Genomic DNA, 16,318 nt, shown 5'->3' with positions numbered 1-16,318 from the left:
AAAGAGAAGTTTAATATATAAAACACTTTTTGCATATAAATTGTAAAACTTAATTTTTAAGGGAAACAAAAGGGGGGCATTCCAAAACATTGTCAGTGGATCATGTTATTTTTAACTGGAAAATGTTTTGCTGCAGGAGATTCAAGAATCCTGTAAAATAGTCATCAAAGAGATAAGATGATATAGTGATCCTAGTCGTGATTCAAATTTCCAATCAACCATTCTGAATGATCTTGAGCCAGTTACTATTCAGTATCTCAGCCCTGCCTTAGAAGATTCCTTGATTAAATAGTTGGAGCAAATCTGGAAGAAAAACAAGACATAAATGTTATACCCAGAGGACCTTTTAGTCCAGGCAGGAAAAATGGACTCCTTGTTTTATTCATTCATTGTGGTATTTCAAGCCTTATCTGCAAAGTAGAAAACTAGCTAATTTATACCAGTTATTTTTAAAATAACAATTTGTATAACTTGTTAATGGCAAGTTCCCAGTAAAATACTAATTAAAGTTTCTCTTTTGTTAAGCCGATCCTGTTTAAATTGTGATTCCTTACTTTTGTGTTCATTATTGTTTGAGTCCCAATTACTAATCTTTGAATAAAGGGGAAGGCTGGTTTTTTTGCTTATTCTCCCTACATCTCCACAAAAGCTACTTGGAAATATGGAGAAGTATGTTTGAGTTGGTATTAGGGTGCAACTTGGGTGTCCTCCTCCATCCACAGCTGAGTTTAGAAGACCATCTCTTCGCTGTGGCAAGGGGGGGCGTTCGCATGGGTATGTCTTGTGTGCCAGTTGCAGCCCTATCTGGACAGTGAGTCACTTCTCACAGTCACTCACGCTCTTATCACCTCGAGGTTTGATTACTTCAATGCTCTCTACATGGGGCTGCCTTTGAAGAGTGTTTAGACACTACAAATTGTGCAAAATACAGCTGCGCGAGCTATAGTGGGGCTATCAAGATCTGCCCACATTTCAATATCACTTCATGAGCTGCACTGGCTGCCAATTGGTCTCCGGAAGCAATTCAAAATGCTGGTTATGATCTATAAAACCCTACATGGCTTAGGACCAGACTACCTTCGGGACTGTCTTCTGCCTCATGTATCCCAGCGGCTGGTTAGGTCCCACAGAATCGGCCTTCCCCAGGTCCCGTCGTCTGGACAACGTCGTCTGGTGGTGCCTAGTGGAAGAGCCTTCTCTGTGGCGGCCCCGGCCTTCTGGAACAAACTCCCTCCGGAGATACGTACCTCCCCCTCCCTCCTGATCTTTCGTAAAGCTCTGAAATCTCACATCTGCTGGCGGGCAAGAGGGCCGTGAGCGATGAGATTGTCTCCAGCCAATATTATGAATGATTGAATCTGATGAATGTATATGTCTGTATATGGGGTTTTATTTGTATTTGTATTTGTATTTATTAGATTTGTATGCCGCCCCTCTCCGAAGACTCGGGGCGGCTAACAACAATAAAAAAGACAATGTGAACAAATCTAATATTAAAAATAATCTCAAAAACCCCAATTTAAAGAACCAATCATACATACAAATATACCATGTATAAATTCTATAAGCCTAGGGGGAAGGGAAAATTTCAATTTCCCCATGCCTGACGACAGAGGTGGGTTTTAAGGAGCTTGAGAAAGGCAAGGAGGGTGGGGGCAACTCTGATGTCTGGGGGGGAGCTGGTTCCAGAGGGTTGGGGCTGCCACAGAGAAGGCTCTTCTCCTGGGTCCTGCCAAACGACATTGTTTAGTTGACGGGACCCGGAGAAGGCCAACTCTGTGGGACCTAACTGGTCGCTGGGATTCGTGCGGCAGAAGGTGGTCCCAGAGATATTCTGGTCCGATGCCATGAAGAGCTTTATAGGTCATAACCAACACTTTGAATTGTGACCGGAAATTGATCGGCAACCAATGCAGACTGCGGAGTGTTGGTTATTTGGGGAAGCCCATGATTGCTCTTGCAGCTGCATTCTGCACGATCTGAAGTTTCCGAACACTTTTCAAAGGTAGCCCCATTTAGAGAGCATTACAGTAGTCGAACCTCGAGGTGATGAGGGCATGAGTAACTGTGAGCAGTGAGTCCCGGTCCAGATAGGGCCGCAACTGGTGCACCAGGCGAACCTGGGCAAACGCCCCCCTCACCACAGCTGAAAGGTGTTTCTCTAATGTGAGCTGTGGATCGAGGAGGACACCCAAGTTGCGGACCCTCTCTGAGGGGGTCAATAATTCCCCCCCCCCAGGGTTATGGAGGGACAGATGGAATTGTCCTTGGGAGGCAGAACCCATAGCCACTCCGTCTTATCCGGGATGAGTTTGAGTCTGTTGACACCCATCCAGACCCCAACAGACTCCAGGCACCGGCACATCATTTAAAAAACTTTTAGCAATTTCTATCAGTCTTTTAAAGTAAATTTGATTTCTTTTATATATTGTTACATTTATAATATTAGACACTGTGAGAAGGGCAGCATAGAAATCTAATAAATAGTTTTTTGTTTTCTTCTCTATAGCATCCCTTCAGGTATTTGAAGAGTGCAGGGAGGGAAAGGTCGCCTGCCACCTTACAACTTTAAGATTTTTATTTGTTACAAAGATTAAAAGGCTTATATATGTGGCACATCAATTCACAAAAGTTGAGGGGTGAGTTAACCTAGAGCAAAAGCCTATTATTAGGAAAAATGTGTGCTACAATAAAGCATTTTGTAGTTACCTTTTATGCTACGGTGTATCCAGTCCTGGAAAACAAAGAATTCCCATACATTTGCCTTCATTAAATGTAATTCTTTTAGTTTCTCTGACCCACCAATTTGTTTTATTTTGCTTTACTTTCTGGAGTTTGGTTCCAGGTGAGATTATTATTATTTATTAGATTTGTATGCCGGCCCTCTCCGTAGACTCTTAGAACTGTCCCCACCCTCCTTGTCTTTCGTAAATTGCTTAAGACCCACCTATACTGCCAGGCATGGGGGAATTGAGACATCTCCCCTAGGCTTATATAATTTTATGTATGGTATGCTTGTGTTGCATGGTTTTTAAATGTTGGGTTTTTAATATGTTTTCTTTTAAACATTAGATTTGTCACATTGTATATTGTTTTATTACTGTTGTGAGCCACCCCAAGTCTGCGGAGAGGGGCGGCATACAAATCTAATAAATAATAATAATAATAATAATAATAATAATAATAATAATAATGTTGTTGTTGTTGTTGTTGTTATTGTTATTATTATTATTATTATTATTCCTGACAGTTACAATAATTAATCAGTGGAATAACTTCCCTCCGGAAATTGTAAATGCTCCAACACTGGAAGTTTTTAAGAAGATGTTGAATAACCATTTGTCTGAAGTGGTATAGGGTTTCCTTCCTGGGCAGGTGGTTGGTTTAGAAGACCTCCAAGTTCCCTTCCAACTCTGTTCCATTCTGTCCTGTCCTGTCCTATGCTATCCTATTAATAAATTAGACTTATCTGGAAATTTAGAGAGTAGAGAAGATCAGTTGTAAACAGGATAGACAAAGTCAATACAAAATTACAGATAAAATTATATACCCCGCCCTAAAACCCAAAGCTTAAAAATTCCCAACATCATGCCCATTCATTCAACAGTATGATTGGGATTGAATGAGTTTGAATGAATGGGCATGATGTTGGGAATTTTTAAGCCTTGGGTTTTAGGGCGGGGTATATAATTTTATCTGTAATTTTGTATTGACTTTGTGTTGTAAGCCACCCTAGTCCTCTGGAGAAGGAAGGGCTAGAAATTTAGATAGATAGATAGATAGATAGATAGATAGATAGATAGATAGATAGATAGATGGATAGATGGATAGATGGATAGATGGATAGATGGATAGATGGATAGATGGATAGATGGATAGATGGATAGATGGATAGATGGATAGATGGATAGATGGATAGATGGATAGATAGATTCTCCCTTTCTTTGTTACTTTTTAAGCTTGTGCCATCTTCATTGAACCTATGGAATCCCCTTTTACTTTTTTATTTTGAACATAATTAAAGAAGCCCCTTTGTATCCTTTGTCAACCTTAGCTCATTCTTAAATATCAGTTTTTCTGAAACAATTACTGTAGTTCTAACTAACTGACATCTTGATTTCTTTTCCTTGTAAATTCTGTCTGTATCTTTTAAAATATGTTTTATTTATAGTACCAGATATATCTATGCATCTTTTCCCCCCAAAATTTTTCAAAGCAGCCAATTGGCTTTGCGTTCACATATTCTATTTTTTTCTTCCAGGAATTATTATTGGTTGTTCTACTTCTAGTACCTCTTTTTATAGGAACCACTGCATCTCGTGCTGCTTTTCCCATTAACTTTTTCTTGGGCAGAATGTTCCTTAGTATTACCCTATATTTATTTAAATCTGCTTTTCTAAAGCTAAAGATAGGATTTTGCTTATATCCAAGTCTAATTTAAAGTCAAGAACTCAGGAATTACACAATCAGTTTCCCCAACATTTCTGATTTTTCCAATTCATTGATCTACCACCTTCCATTAGCTAATCAATGAATACTGTTCTGAGCCTTCTATCACTCTCTGGAGGATAAAGTTATCAGCAAGAGCAGTCAGGAAGAATGATGGAAGTGCTTTTTAAAAATGGTCTTATAGGCCTCAGCCACTTCACTACTGCTCTTCTCAGCTCCAGACTCTTGTTTGTGTTGATTAGAGGAAACAGTTGTTTTTAAGATGGACAGCTATATTGAAGGCTGAAATGATGAGATGGGAATGGGAGCAAGGGAGAAAGAAGCAAAGTTTTCCTCTTCCTTGCATACTCTGAAATGGTTAGCACTACATGTTAATGTTGCCTTGAATTAGTTAGTTATCCACATAATTATGTTCAGTCAGAAACCAGAAAGTGTTGAATGGTGTTTATGAAATTAATTTTATTACTTTTCTATGGTGTGTGAAGCAGATTTCTCCTTCTAATTAGGGACATTATATTACAAACATCTGTGATCTTGTTTAGTTTAGAGGCTTTGTAAAAAGAAAAAGAAAAATCCCATCCCTGCCACTAGGTAAAATTCTTGGTTTGGAGGGCTTTGTAGCTCTTCTAATCCTAATTATGTCTACAAAAAATAAGGCTCAATTGAGATCACGAAGTCCAGAAACCTGTGATATTTTATTTATTTATTTATTTATTTATTTATTCATTCATTCATTCATTCATTCATTCATTCATTCATTCATTCTTTGCCCAATATACAATACATATGGAAGAGAATAGACATTAAGTAATATATATATAAAGATAGAAAGTAAAAAAGAAGAGAAGTAGATCGGAGGGAGAGAATATATATGATATAAGAGATAAGGAGAGAATATATATGAGATATATATATGATATATATATGATATATATATATATATATATATACACACACACACAGAGAGAGAGAGAGAGAGAGAGAGAATATATATGATATATGAGATAAGGAAAGACAATTGGACAGGGGACGACAGGCACATCAGTGCACTTATATACGCCCCTTACTGGCCTCTTAGGAACCTGGAGAGGTCAATCATGGATAGTCTAAGGGAGAAATGTTGGGGGTTGGGAGTTGACACTATTGAGTCAGGTAATGAGTTCCACGCTTCGACAACTCGATTGTTAAAGTCATATTTTTTACAGTCAAGTTTGGAGCAGTTAATATTAAGTTTGAATCTGTTGTGTGCTCTTGTGTTGTTGCGGTTGAAGCTGAAGTAGTCGTTGACCGGAAGGACGTTGCAGCATATGATCTTGTGGGCAATACTTAAATCGTGTTTTAGGCGCCGCAGTTCTAAGCTTTCAAGACCCAGGATAGTCTATTTTTGTAGGGTATTCTGTTTCGAGTGGAGGAGTGAAGGGCTCTTCTGGTGAAATATCTTTGGATGTTTTCAAGAGTGTTGATGTCTGAGATGTGGTGTGGGTTCCAGACAGATGAGCTGTATTCGAGAATGGGTCTGGCATAGGTTTTGTAGGCTCTAGTCAGTAGTGTGAGATTGCCAGAGCAGAAGCTACGTAGGATCAGGTTAACAACTCTGGAAGCCTTTTTGGCGATATACAATTCCTTTTCTGAAATTATAATTTATTAATTTGTGTTTAAACATTGAATACTATAATTGAAAGATTTGTCAGTTCATTTACTGAGCTAACGTTTAATCTTACATTTTAGGGAACTGAATGTAACCTGAAACTGATCATTGTTGCTTTCAGTGTTGTGTCATGGGCTTGCTAAATCTTTATGGGTTCCACATTTCCTGTGTGCCACATTTACAATGAGAATGATTAATAATCAAAGTCATAGTATAACTTTTTATCCAAGAGGAAAAATCCTTAAAGTTGAGAGCTCTCAAAAACATTAAAGCATTGAAATGGAAGAAATACTGAAAGTTGCAGCCTCTTGTTAAAGATTCTTGAAGTCAAGTTTCTGTGGCATTGCTTAGCATGGCAACTCTATAATTTTGTACAGTCTGAGAGGAAGAACTCACGTGGAAAACCCAATGTTATCATGATCCCTGTGCCTTGAGTTTTTATACAGTAGGTTGGTTATGGAAGCTATTTTAGTCTTGGTGCCAGAAGCACAATACTGTACTTGCCGAATTGGCAAAAGGCGTCCTCAGAGGATAATAGCCGAGTAGAACATATTGCATCTTGAATTGCAGAGAAGAGAGAAGTTTATATTAGCCACAAATACCATAAACCAGGCACAGAAGACTGTCTGACTTGATTGCCCTGTAATTGAGTTTGTTTAGGGATCTTCTCCCTAGTCTTTCTGTAGTATAATCCAGAGAAATATAAAATCTGGTATTCTGGAGAACACCTGGCAAAAGCAAGAAGGAGAAACCAAGAAGGCTACCATAAAGTAGCAGATAGCATAAATTGTATGTATAAAATATATTTTAAACCTGTTTTTTCATATTTAAACTTCATTTAGCTGATCTAAAGATTGTAAAAAGCCAATTTTTATTTTTTAAAGGGTTTAAACTACATACATGTTATTCAGAACTAAGTGCTTAGAATTTTATTCTTCAGATTTTTTTAATTTTTTAATTTGTTGCTTTGAAAACAATGTCAGAAAAACAGATAATAGTGAAACCCCAAAATAAAAATACATGGACAAAGAAAAAAAACATACATAGGATTTTTTAAGTCAAAAAAGAAAATAATATTATGTACTTCTAGCCTTTGGTACCTCTACCCACCCCTTTTGTCCATTTCAAAAGTATTTTGCTATACAGGATGAAAAACTGCAATTTGAGTTAAGTACTTTGATAATATATACTCAGCTGGCATCATTACTTGTAATTATTTTATGTCAATATAAAGATTTGGTTTAGCTTGCATTATGCTTATGTTCTTTAATTACTGTTTCTTATTACAGTCTACCCCATTACATTTGGCTGCAGGATATAACAGAGTTCGTATAGTCCAGCTTTTACTTCAGCATGGTGCTGATGTACATGCAAAAGATAAAGGGTATGTAAAATTGTGTAATTTTGTTTTCATGGTGCTAATATGACAGAAGAGGAATATGGGGGAAAGCACCTTTTCAGAATGACATTCACAGATTCATAGGTATATTTTGAGGCCAGGCAAAACGCTTCCCTCCCCACTAAACAATTTAAATCTGGTTGCTTTTGTGTATATTTGTAATTTCTGTTTCCTTCATTATTCTCTGATATTTTTTTGATTTCCATCTTAGCATATTTTATTGCATGTGTAATATTCTGCGAGCCATTCAGATAAATCTAGCATAACTATAAATGAATATAAGATAGTGATGTGGTTTATTTGAAAGTTTGAACTTTTTCCAAGAAGCAAATCATATTTCGCTTTTAGTTGAAATATCACTATTCTAACTTGTTTGAAACTGGTTCATGGCTTATTTTACTCCTGTTTTTTTATGTCTGAAATTCTGTGTGGAGTAAAACCTGTGAAATAGTCATTTAAAATATATCTAAAATATGTCCATTAATGAAATGTAACTGTATATACACACCAGTAAAGCCCAAAATAGAGGAAAAACAGAAGAACCCCCAGAAAGATACCACCCCTACATTTATGCAGGCAGAAAGCATTAGAACTGTGCAAAACTTTAAAAACAAACAATTTGCCAAATACATTAGCCCAAGCAAAATATTAAAGCAGATAAAATATATGGTGCAGTATGGATAAGAATTATTTTTCTGAATAGTTAAACATTGTCTTTTCCCCCCTTTGTTATAGTGGACTTGTGCCGTTACACAATGCATGTTCCTATGGACATTATGAAGTTACAGAATTGCTGTTGAAGGTGGATAAGTTAATAATTATGTAATTATGTAAAGACTGTCATTAATGTGAAGGGTTTTATTCTGTTTACAAATTATAGGTTGTATTGTATGTGAGGTAATTTGTATGCCTTTGTGATGTTGATAAAGGAAAGATTTTTGAGACCTCCCTGTTCCGTATTTTGAAAAAGCCACTTCTTATTTGAATAATACATCACTATATAGAATTGAAGCTGTCACCAATTTTGCTAAATTCTTTTTTTTTTAAAGCACCTCCTTTTTCTCCCGTCTAATTTTATTAAGTCAAAAATAATTACACTTTTATTTTTCTCATCTATATTGCAGAATGGATGTATTTATGTAGAAAATTTAGAAAATGTTGCAGGGCTGCCTAATATAACTATTAAAAATAAGAATGAAATTAAACAGAATATAAAGGGCTAAGGTGTTTTGCAAGTAACTAACAGTCCCCCCCAAAAACACACATAGTGGATTTGTTTAGCAGGCAAAATGCCTGAAACAAAAGCCAAGCTTTGATGGCCTTTTGTAACCCAGCAAGTCAGAGTCATCCAATTTTGGGGGAGGAGTGGAGAGGAGGTCATGGGGGCTGTTTCATTGGGCAGGCACCATGACAGCAAAGGCATGTCTCCTGACTCCCACAAGATGGCACTGTTTCATAGAACAGGCACTACCACAGCTGCCCCAAGCCAATCAGGTTTATTTCAAGTTGAGAAATAAAGAAAGGATCTCAAGTGCTATTATATCAAGATTTACTGTAATTGGTCTGTTATACCAATTACTTTTTCTAAACAAATCTCATGTGTTAATCTTGCTCTTTCAATATCAAGCAGAATATATTTGTTCAGACAATGAAATGAAATAATTAAATTACTTTATATAGGTAGATAGAAATTCTAATATGATTTCCATCACATAAGACACATCAGATAATCCAACGTAGTGTATTTAAAACTATAAAAATAATTATAATGTTGACGCAATGTAAAATGCCTGTTGTCTTTTCCTACTGTTACATTTGTTCTTTAGCATGGAGCCTGTGTTAATGCAATGGATCTCTGGCAGTTTACTCCATTACACGAAGCCGCTTCCAAGAATCGCGTGGAAGTTTGTTCCCTGTTACTCAGCCATGGTGCAGATCCAACATTGGTCAACTGTCATGGCAAGAGTGCTGTTGATATGGCACCGACACCTGAGCTCAAAGAGAGGCTCACCTGTAAGTATTACTATGTGCAAGGTATCATTCTCGGCAAGACTACAGAATTCATTCTTTTCTACAGTATTAAAAATGTCATTCTGCTTTTTGAAGGAAGACTCATCTGGTATCTCAGCATCAGTTGATGAATTTTTAGTAACATCTGAGAAATTTAAAGGATTATGCCTATGTATTTTACTTTATTTCATCATATTTATTTAATTGATTGATTGATTGATTGATTGATTCAATTTTTATGCCGCCCTTCTCCTCAGACTCGGGGCGGCTTATAACATTAGCAATAGCACTTTTTAACAGAGCCAGCATATTGCCCCCACAATCCGGGTCCTCATATTAATCTAAATTTATTTATGTGTCTACTCATCTCAGCACTATTACTCCAGGAGGCCACCAAAAATTTAAAAAATAAAATGTAAGAAAATTATATATCAGGACCAACTAAACCATAGATTAGGCTACCGGAGCTGCCACATACCAGAAGTATTGGCTCAGTTGCTTTCTCAACATCTGTGCCTAAGAAAACAGCCTGGTCTTCAAGACTTTCCTAAAAGTGAACATAGTCAAAACCAACCTAACTGTAGTTTCATTCTTTTCCTAATGAATTCCCAGTGTGGGATTTGCCTTTTTCATAGTTTAGCACACTGAATTTTAGTTGAGTTGTTTACTGTTTACTACTGTTTACTACAGTCCCAAGATTCTTTTTTAGATTCCATCTAATCTTAATCAGGTTATATGTGAAGATGTTATATTTTTTTCTTCCTTTTGGCATTTGCATACCTTGAGCCACATTTGCAATTTTAATATCTCCTTTTCTGTTTTAAAATTTTTGTCATCCATTTTTGTTTTGACTACTTTATTTTTTGGTGTCAAAAGAATTGAAACCACTTTCAGAGACTATCAGAGAAGCTATCTGCAGTAATGTTACTTTGCACTGAAAACTATTTTGATTAAAAACTGCCTTTACCTCTTAAATAATGGATGTTTTTCTGTCTTTCACAAACATTATTTGAGGGAATATATTGGGACAGTTCATTTGAGAATTTTCCCCTTCTATTTTATTTTTCTGCACCACTGTTATAAATATTTATCACCCATAACTATGTTTTCCCCCCTTCTGCAGATGAATTCAAAGGACATTCCTTATTACAAGCAGCAAGGGAAGCTGATTTAGCCAAAGTCAAGAAAACACTTGCCTTGGAGGTCATTAATTTTAAGCAGCCACAATCTCATGAGACAGCACTGGTGAGATCATGGAGTCACTCTTCCTGCTTTAGCTATTTATACATTTAAGATTTTCTAGTACAATCATACCAATAGTTATACATAGAGTTTCACCTATTAGAAATTAATGCTTGTCCTGCTATTGATTTAATGCCATATTAAGAAAAAAATCTGAAGGAAACATCTCTTCCATTGACCTAAAACATTTTTTCTTTTTTCTCCGAAATGTATTTTGCAGTCCCTTCAATATTTTCTGTGAAAGTAATTGTTAAAATGTAATCATGGTATAATTAAGATATTGGAGTAGTGTTGAAGAAATCCAAGTCTAAGGCTAACTTTGGCTATGGAAATTCCTCCTACTGCTACTATGAGATTTTGTTATAGGGTAAAATTAAGGGAGACATCCTTATCAGGGAGCTATAGTGATTTGAAGAAAAGGTGGGATAAAAGCATAATGATATGGTTATGATTAGTGGAAGTAATGGTAAAGAAGGTTATCTCTTTATAATAGTTCTTTGATTTAGTGCATGAAAAAAGGAAGGCGCTGAAATGAATATTTTACTTGTCATTCTTTCTGAGTCGCAAATAAGCAAATTCTGATTGAAATCTTGGCCCCTCTGATATAGATTAGCTCCTCTCCGGAAAAAAATATATAAATAAAACCAGTCTAGATTGTAAGTATTAGATCTATTCTAATTTGTTCATAATGCCTTTGAGGTCTGCCAGAAACTATGTGGGATTTTGGTGGTTGTTCCCTTGTGCTTATTCAATTTTTTGTTTTTACTGTTGGTATAGATATCAATGAAAAGATTATAGATTTACTATTTGAGACATGCAAGCCAGGCTGAAATCAAACAAGGATATTTAATAAAGTGACTGAGAAAGATTTGTTCACATGGCTCATATAGTACCGGTACTAATTTTTGAGGAAAGATAGTAGACAGCTTAGAAAAGGGGAGATCATGTAAATTAGGCTTTACTAGTGCCATACTCTTAAGTTACATGAACATAATTTTAATTCTGTTTATGTATTTATTTACTTATTAAATTTCCAGGCTACCCATCTGACTAATACAACAACTCTGGGTGGCTTACATTTTATTATATTATATATTACATTATATTACAGTCTTCTCATACAAAGCTGTCTCTTTTGCAGCACTGTGCTGTCTCTTCTCTTCACCCTAAGCGGAAACAAGTAACTGAATTACTGCTTCGGAAAGGAGCCAATGTCAATGAAAAAAACAAGGAGTATGTTTATTCTTTGAAATTGCAATATTTGCATTTAGATGGAAGAGGCAAGCTTTGAGAGCTTTGTTCATTTTATCTCTTTTCCAATCTAGTTTCATGACTCCTTTGCATGTGGCAGCTGAACGAGCACACAATGATGTTATTGAAGTTCTTCATAAGCATGGAGCAAAGGTAAATATATGGTTCTGTATTTTAAGTAATGCAGTGGATGGGAAAAGTGGCCTTGTGTATGATCGCTTATGCGTGATAAGCAGCTATGACTCCTGCTTATTCTAAGAGTAAAATGGATATCTCTGGTCCTGATGACCAACCCAGATTGGATCCAGTAATATGGATAGCCGCTGTTCCATCTTGTTCCTTACAGAATATGAATAGATAGTCTTTGGAAATATTATATTGTATATATTTCCTGGTCAGATTTATTTGTCATATATGTTTATGAAATCTTCTGCTATAAACTTCTAGAGACATTGGTTTTAAGGGCGGGGGAAAGGTCTTTAATTTTATTCCATCTCTAATTGATACAGAATCAATAGAAATATGTTTTGACTTAAAAGAATTCAGATAAAACATTTCCTCTTATTTTTCTGCTAAATTCATTCATAATGCATTAGACTTAATAAACAAAATCCTATGATTATTTTTTTGATGTTGCCATAGTAGTGTTTGATACAATAATATGAAAGAATAATAGTAGATCTTCATCATAGATTCTAAACTGCTCCTATTTCTGACATTTCTTTCCTGCCATGCCTTTTTGTTTTAATCAAGCAGTATGCTTGATTAATGATAATTAAATTGTTGGGATCATGTGATAGTAAGACTTTTTTTTAAATGAAAGAAGTGGCTATAATTCTCAATGTGAAGGTTGTTATCCATTTCCTTTTAATACATTAAGTGAAATTCAATACATTAATCAGTAGGATTTTCAGAGTAAAATATATGCCTAAAATCTAGTATATGTCTGCAACTCCTGCCATTCTTCATAACTTGGAAAGTATGCAGAAGCTACTGCATTTATATGCCTATGTAGAGTGAAGCACCTTTAAATCTTAAGACTTGCCCAGACCCATTAGTCAATAAATGCTTATTTATTCTGTTAGGTACTTGGGATAACATATTAGAAATTTTTATTCAGTTAATGAGTGGATTTCTAGAGAAATGGGTCAGTTTATCATATTCATTGATGTATCCTTCAGAATGATTTAAATAGCATTCCATTCACCAAGTATAGGCTTGCTAATAGGTCTTTCTAATTGAATAATTTAATTTGAGGGTTTGAATTGCCATTAGATATATGGATGCTGTAATTGCATTTATAGTAAGCATGGGAAAAACATTTCACAGTATCATCTATTTTATGTGCTCTTAAATTTCTTCAGTCTTTTCTGGAAAGCTGACTTACTCTCAAGCCATACTTCTAGTATGTTCAGATTAGTATTTGAGATTATATATAAAGTTTGAGTGAGATGCATCTGGATTTAGTGGTGATATCTAACCAACAAGATATTACATAGCTCAAAGGTCCTGTGAATACTCCTAGTTCTACTATTAAAAGTAATGTGCTTAACTAATTCTTAGATACAGTTTACTATGCATGAAATTATGATAAAGTAAAACTCTTACCTTGGAATGTAAGTGAAGCAACAAATGCACAATTCAGCAGTGCCCAGGATGTTTGCAGTTTGCATATAAAATAAATGTATTTGTCTATCCAGTATTATAGCTTGTTAGAGTTTTAACTTCAACAATGCTTTAACTGTGTGTAAAACAGGTGCACCATAATTTAGGCGTGTATTATACAAGTGCTATTCTCTAGCTTTCTGTTGTAGACATTGTTTTAAGCAGGTTTTAGAGGACCATAAAATACGTTAATATAGACATTTGCAAGTGTACTGGATTTTCAAGCAGCTGTTCCCTTTTTCTATTTTTCTGTGGGGAAGCATTTTAGGAAAGATTCTTTGCACTTATTTAAATGGCAAAATGTTTCTGTAATTGTTCATTCAGGTTGTTAATTATAATGCGTTTCCCAAGTGAGCTTCTTGCTGATTGAATACTATGTCTAGCCCCTGAATCTTTAACTGAGGATAGTGAATTTTTATTTAAAGTCTCATTAATATCAAAAATCACAAAAAGGATTCACTTTGTGCTAAGTACAAATATAGCACACACACACACAAAAAAAATCTAGTAATTAAAATACAATATTTTAAAAAATTGGAAGGATATCATCCAGGCAAATTAGAACTTTGCTTAATGCCAAAATGACAGTACGGTCCAGTCACATGATGCTTCAACTTATGGCCATAATTCTAACTCTGTTATGGTCATAGGTCAAGGATTACCTGTAAAGGAAGTAGTCCACATTCAGACAATCTTTTTGCAGTGCTTGCCTGCATGCTTGCTTATTAGTGGCTATGGGAAGCTGTAAGCAAAGTTAATGTCACACAAATGGGGAAAGATGGGACTTATTGATGTATAAATATTGGGGTGGAAAGGAGAAATTGCTTTACACCCTGAGCCCTAGTGATAATAGTGAGATAATTTAATGCCAATATCCCTTCCAGAAATCCCTAAACATGGAACAGTGTTTTTACGTATTAGGAAGTCTGGTTTCATTCTTTTTACACTGATTGTGCAGTATGATTGCTTTTGATATCTATGGGTTTTAAATTTCGTTTTTTAACTTTATTGGATTTGTATTCTATGTATTGTATTGTTGTGAGCCGCCCCGAGTCTTCGGAGAGGGGCAGCATACAAATCTAATAAATCTAAATCTAAAATTGTGATATACTGTAAGTTTTCTAATATTTTGCCATTTTTATTTGCTTAGTTTTAATAAGGTCACGTTAAACTTCTGTTGGAGATGGCAATACATAGGGAAGGTTGTGCATTGCTCTTTTTACCCTGCTTCTTAGATAACCATCTGTCCTTTTCTAATATCTTGTCTTCAGTATCCAAAAGAAGCTTCAGGCACAACTTGTTGTCATCTATCTGAGGAGAAAATATTTGAGAATTTTTCCAAAATGATGTGGAAACTGTTGTTTCCACTGCTAAAGTAATACCGATGTTGGCAGAACAGAATGCTATTCTGCATACTGATGGTGGCATTGCTGTAGAATAATGTACAGATTGGCCAAGAATTTTGGGACATAAAAGTTAAATACATCTTATAGGCACCAGATTGGAGAAGACTGCTTTAAATTGTGTATGTTATCATAAGAAAACCAATGGGGCATTACAGACATTTTCATTTAAGACTGATGACTGTGTTATCCCTCAATCTATTTTGCTTCTGTCAGTTAGATTTTTAATTTAATATTATCTTAAGTGCTGAACTAATTTTGAAATAGATAAAATGCAAAATTAAAGTGTCTTTTTAAAAAATTAAGTTTATGTAGGCGAATCAAGTTTATGTAGGCGAATAGCATTGATTGGGATATATTCAGCAAGAGGCACACATTTGTTCTGCGCTATCATAAAATATTTTTAAGTTTATTAAGTTTATGTAGGCAAATCAAGTTTATGTAGGCGAATAGCGTTGATTGGGATATATTCAGCAAGAGGCACACATTTGTTCTGCGCTATCATAAAATATTTTTATTTTCTACTGTCCATTTCATAGCAGTTGGAGTGTTCAACTATTACCCGTAATTGTAATTGAGAGCTCATATTTTCAGCATTTAAATATATAGTAAGAACAGTCCATATTGCCAGCAAGAAAAAGCAGAAATAGTTTTTGTTTTCTTTATTTGGGTATAGGATGATAGAAAACAATTGTTTCGTTCTTGTTTTCTTTTTTCTTTCTTCTTTTCTTAAATGGAAATTTAGGAAAAACAAAATCAGAACAATAAACAACAATGAAGATCTATTGCCTTTGGCAAGAAAACTATTGTCCAACTTTCTATTTTAAAGGCACATAGTTCTAATTTAAATATGTTCGGCTTCCAGTTGAAAATAAGATACTGGTATTTGCCTTAATAATACATTATCCCCTTTTTAGAGATAAAATATTCTTGATTTTGGGCAAGATTTTGTGCTATTATTGATCCAAAAAAATGTTAATGGAATACCCTTAGATTAAGCGTCCCTTTCATGGAGGCCTAATGCAATGTTTGGAACATTTCAGTTTTTATTACAAATATGTGATTTTTCATTTATGAAAAATGAATTCAGAGGTAGGAAAATACAGTACAATATTTGTATTGTAAGAAAACAACGTTTAAATATGTACATTTATTTTACAGGTTTATTTTATGACATCCTCCTAATATATAATTGGAGTACTCTGTGTTTAATATATATACAAATTGAGGATTCCTTTTCCCCAAGTGCAT

General features: G+C 35.1%; 1 protein-coding gene across 1 annotated transcript in view; it reads left to right on the top strand.

The window, feature by feature from the left end:
* Positions 1 to 16,318, top strand: part of TNKS (tankyrase) — a 102,956-nt gene that overhangs the window by 46,995 nt on the left and 39,643 nt on the right. The window contains exons 6-11 of the mRNA XM_070742135.1: positions 7,387 to 7,481; positions 8,232 to 8,298; positions 9,323 to 9,509; positions 10,630 to 10,751; positions 11,890 to 11,981; positions 12,074 to 12,152. Coding sequence (XP_070598236.1) covers positions 7,387 to 7,481; positions 8,232 to 8,298; positions 9,323 to 9,509; positions 10,630 to 10,751; positions 11,890 to 11,981; positions 12,074 to 12,152 — 642 coding nt within the window. The remainder of the gene's footprint in view (positions 1 to 7,386; positions 7,482 to 8,231; positions 8,299 to 9,322; positions 9,510 to 10,629; positions 10,752 to 11,889; positions 11,982 to 12,073; positions 12,153 to 16,318) is intronic.

This window comes from Erythrolamprus reginae, chromosome 2 (assembly GCF_031021105.1).
Source record: "Erythrolamprus reginae isolate rEryReg1 chromosome 2, rEryReg1.hap1, whole genome shotgun sequence".
NCBI classification, from domain to species: domain Eukaryota; kingdom Metazoa; phylum Chordata; class Lepidosauria; order Squamata; family Dipsadidae; genus Erythrolamprus; species Erythrolamprus reginae.
The sequence above is the reverse complement of the archived record's forward strand: the minus strand, read 5'-3'. Positions and strand labels throughout refer to the sequence as shown.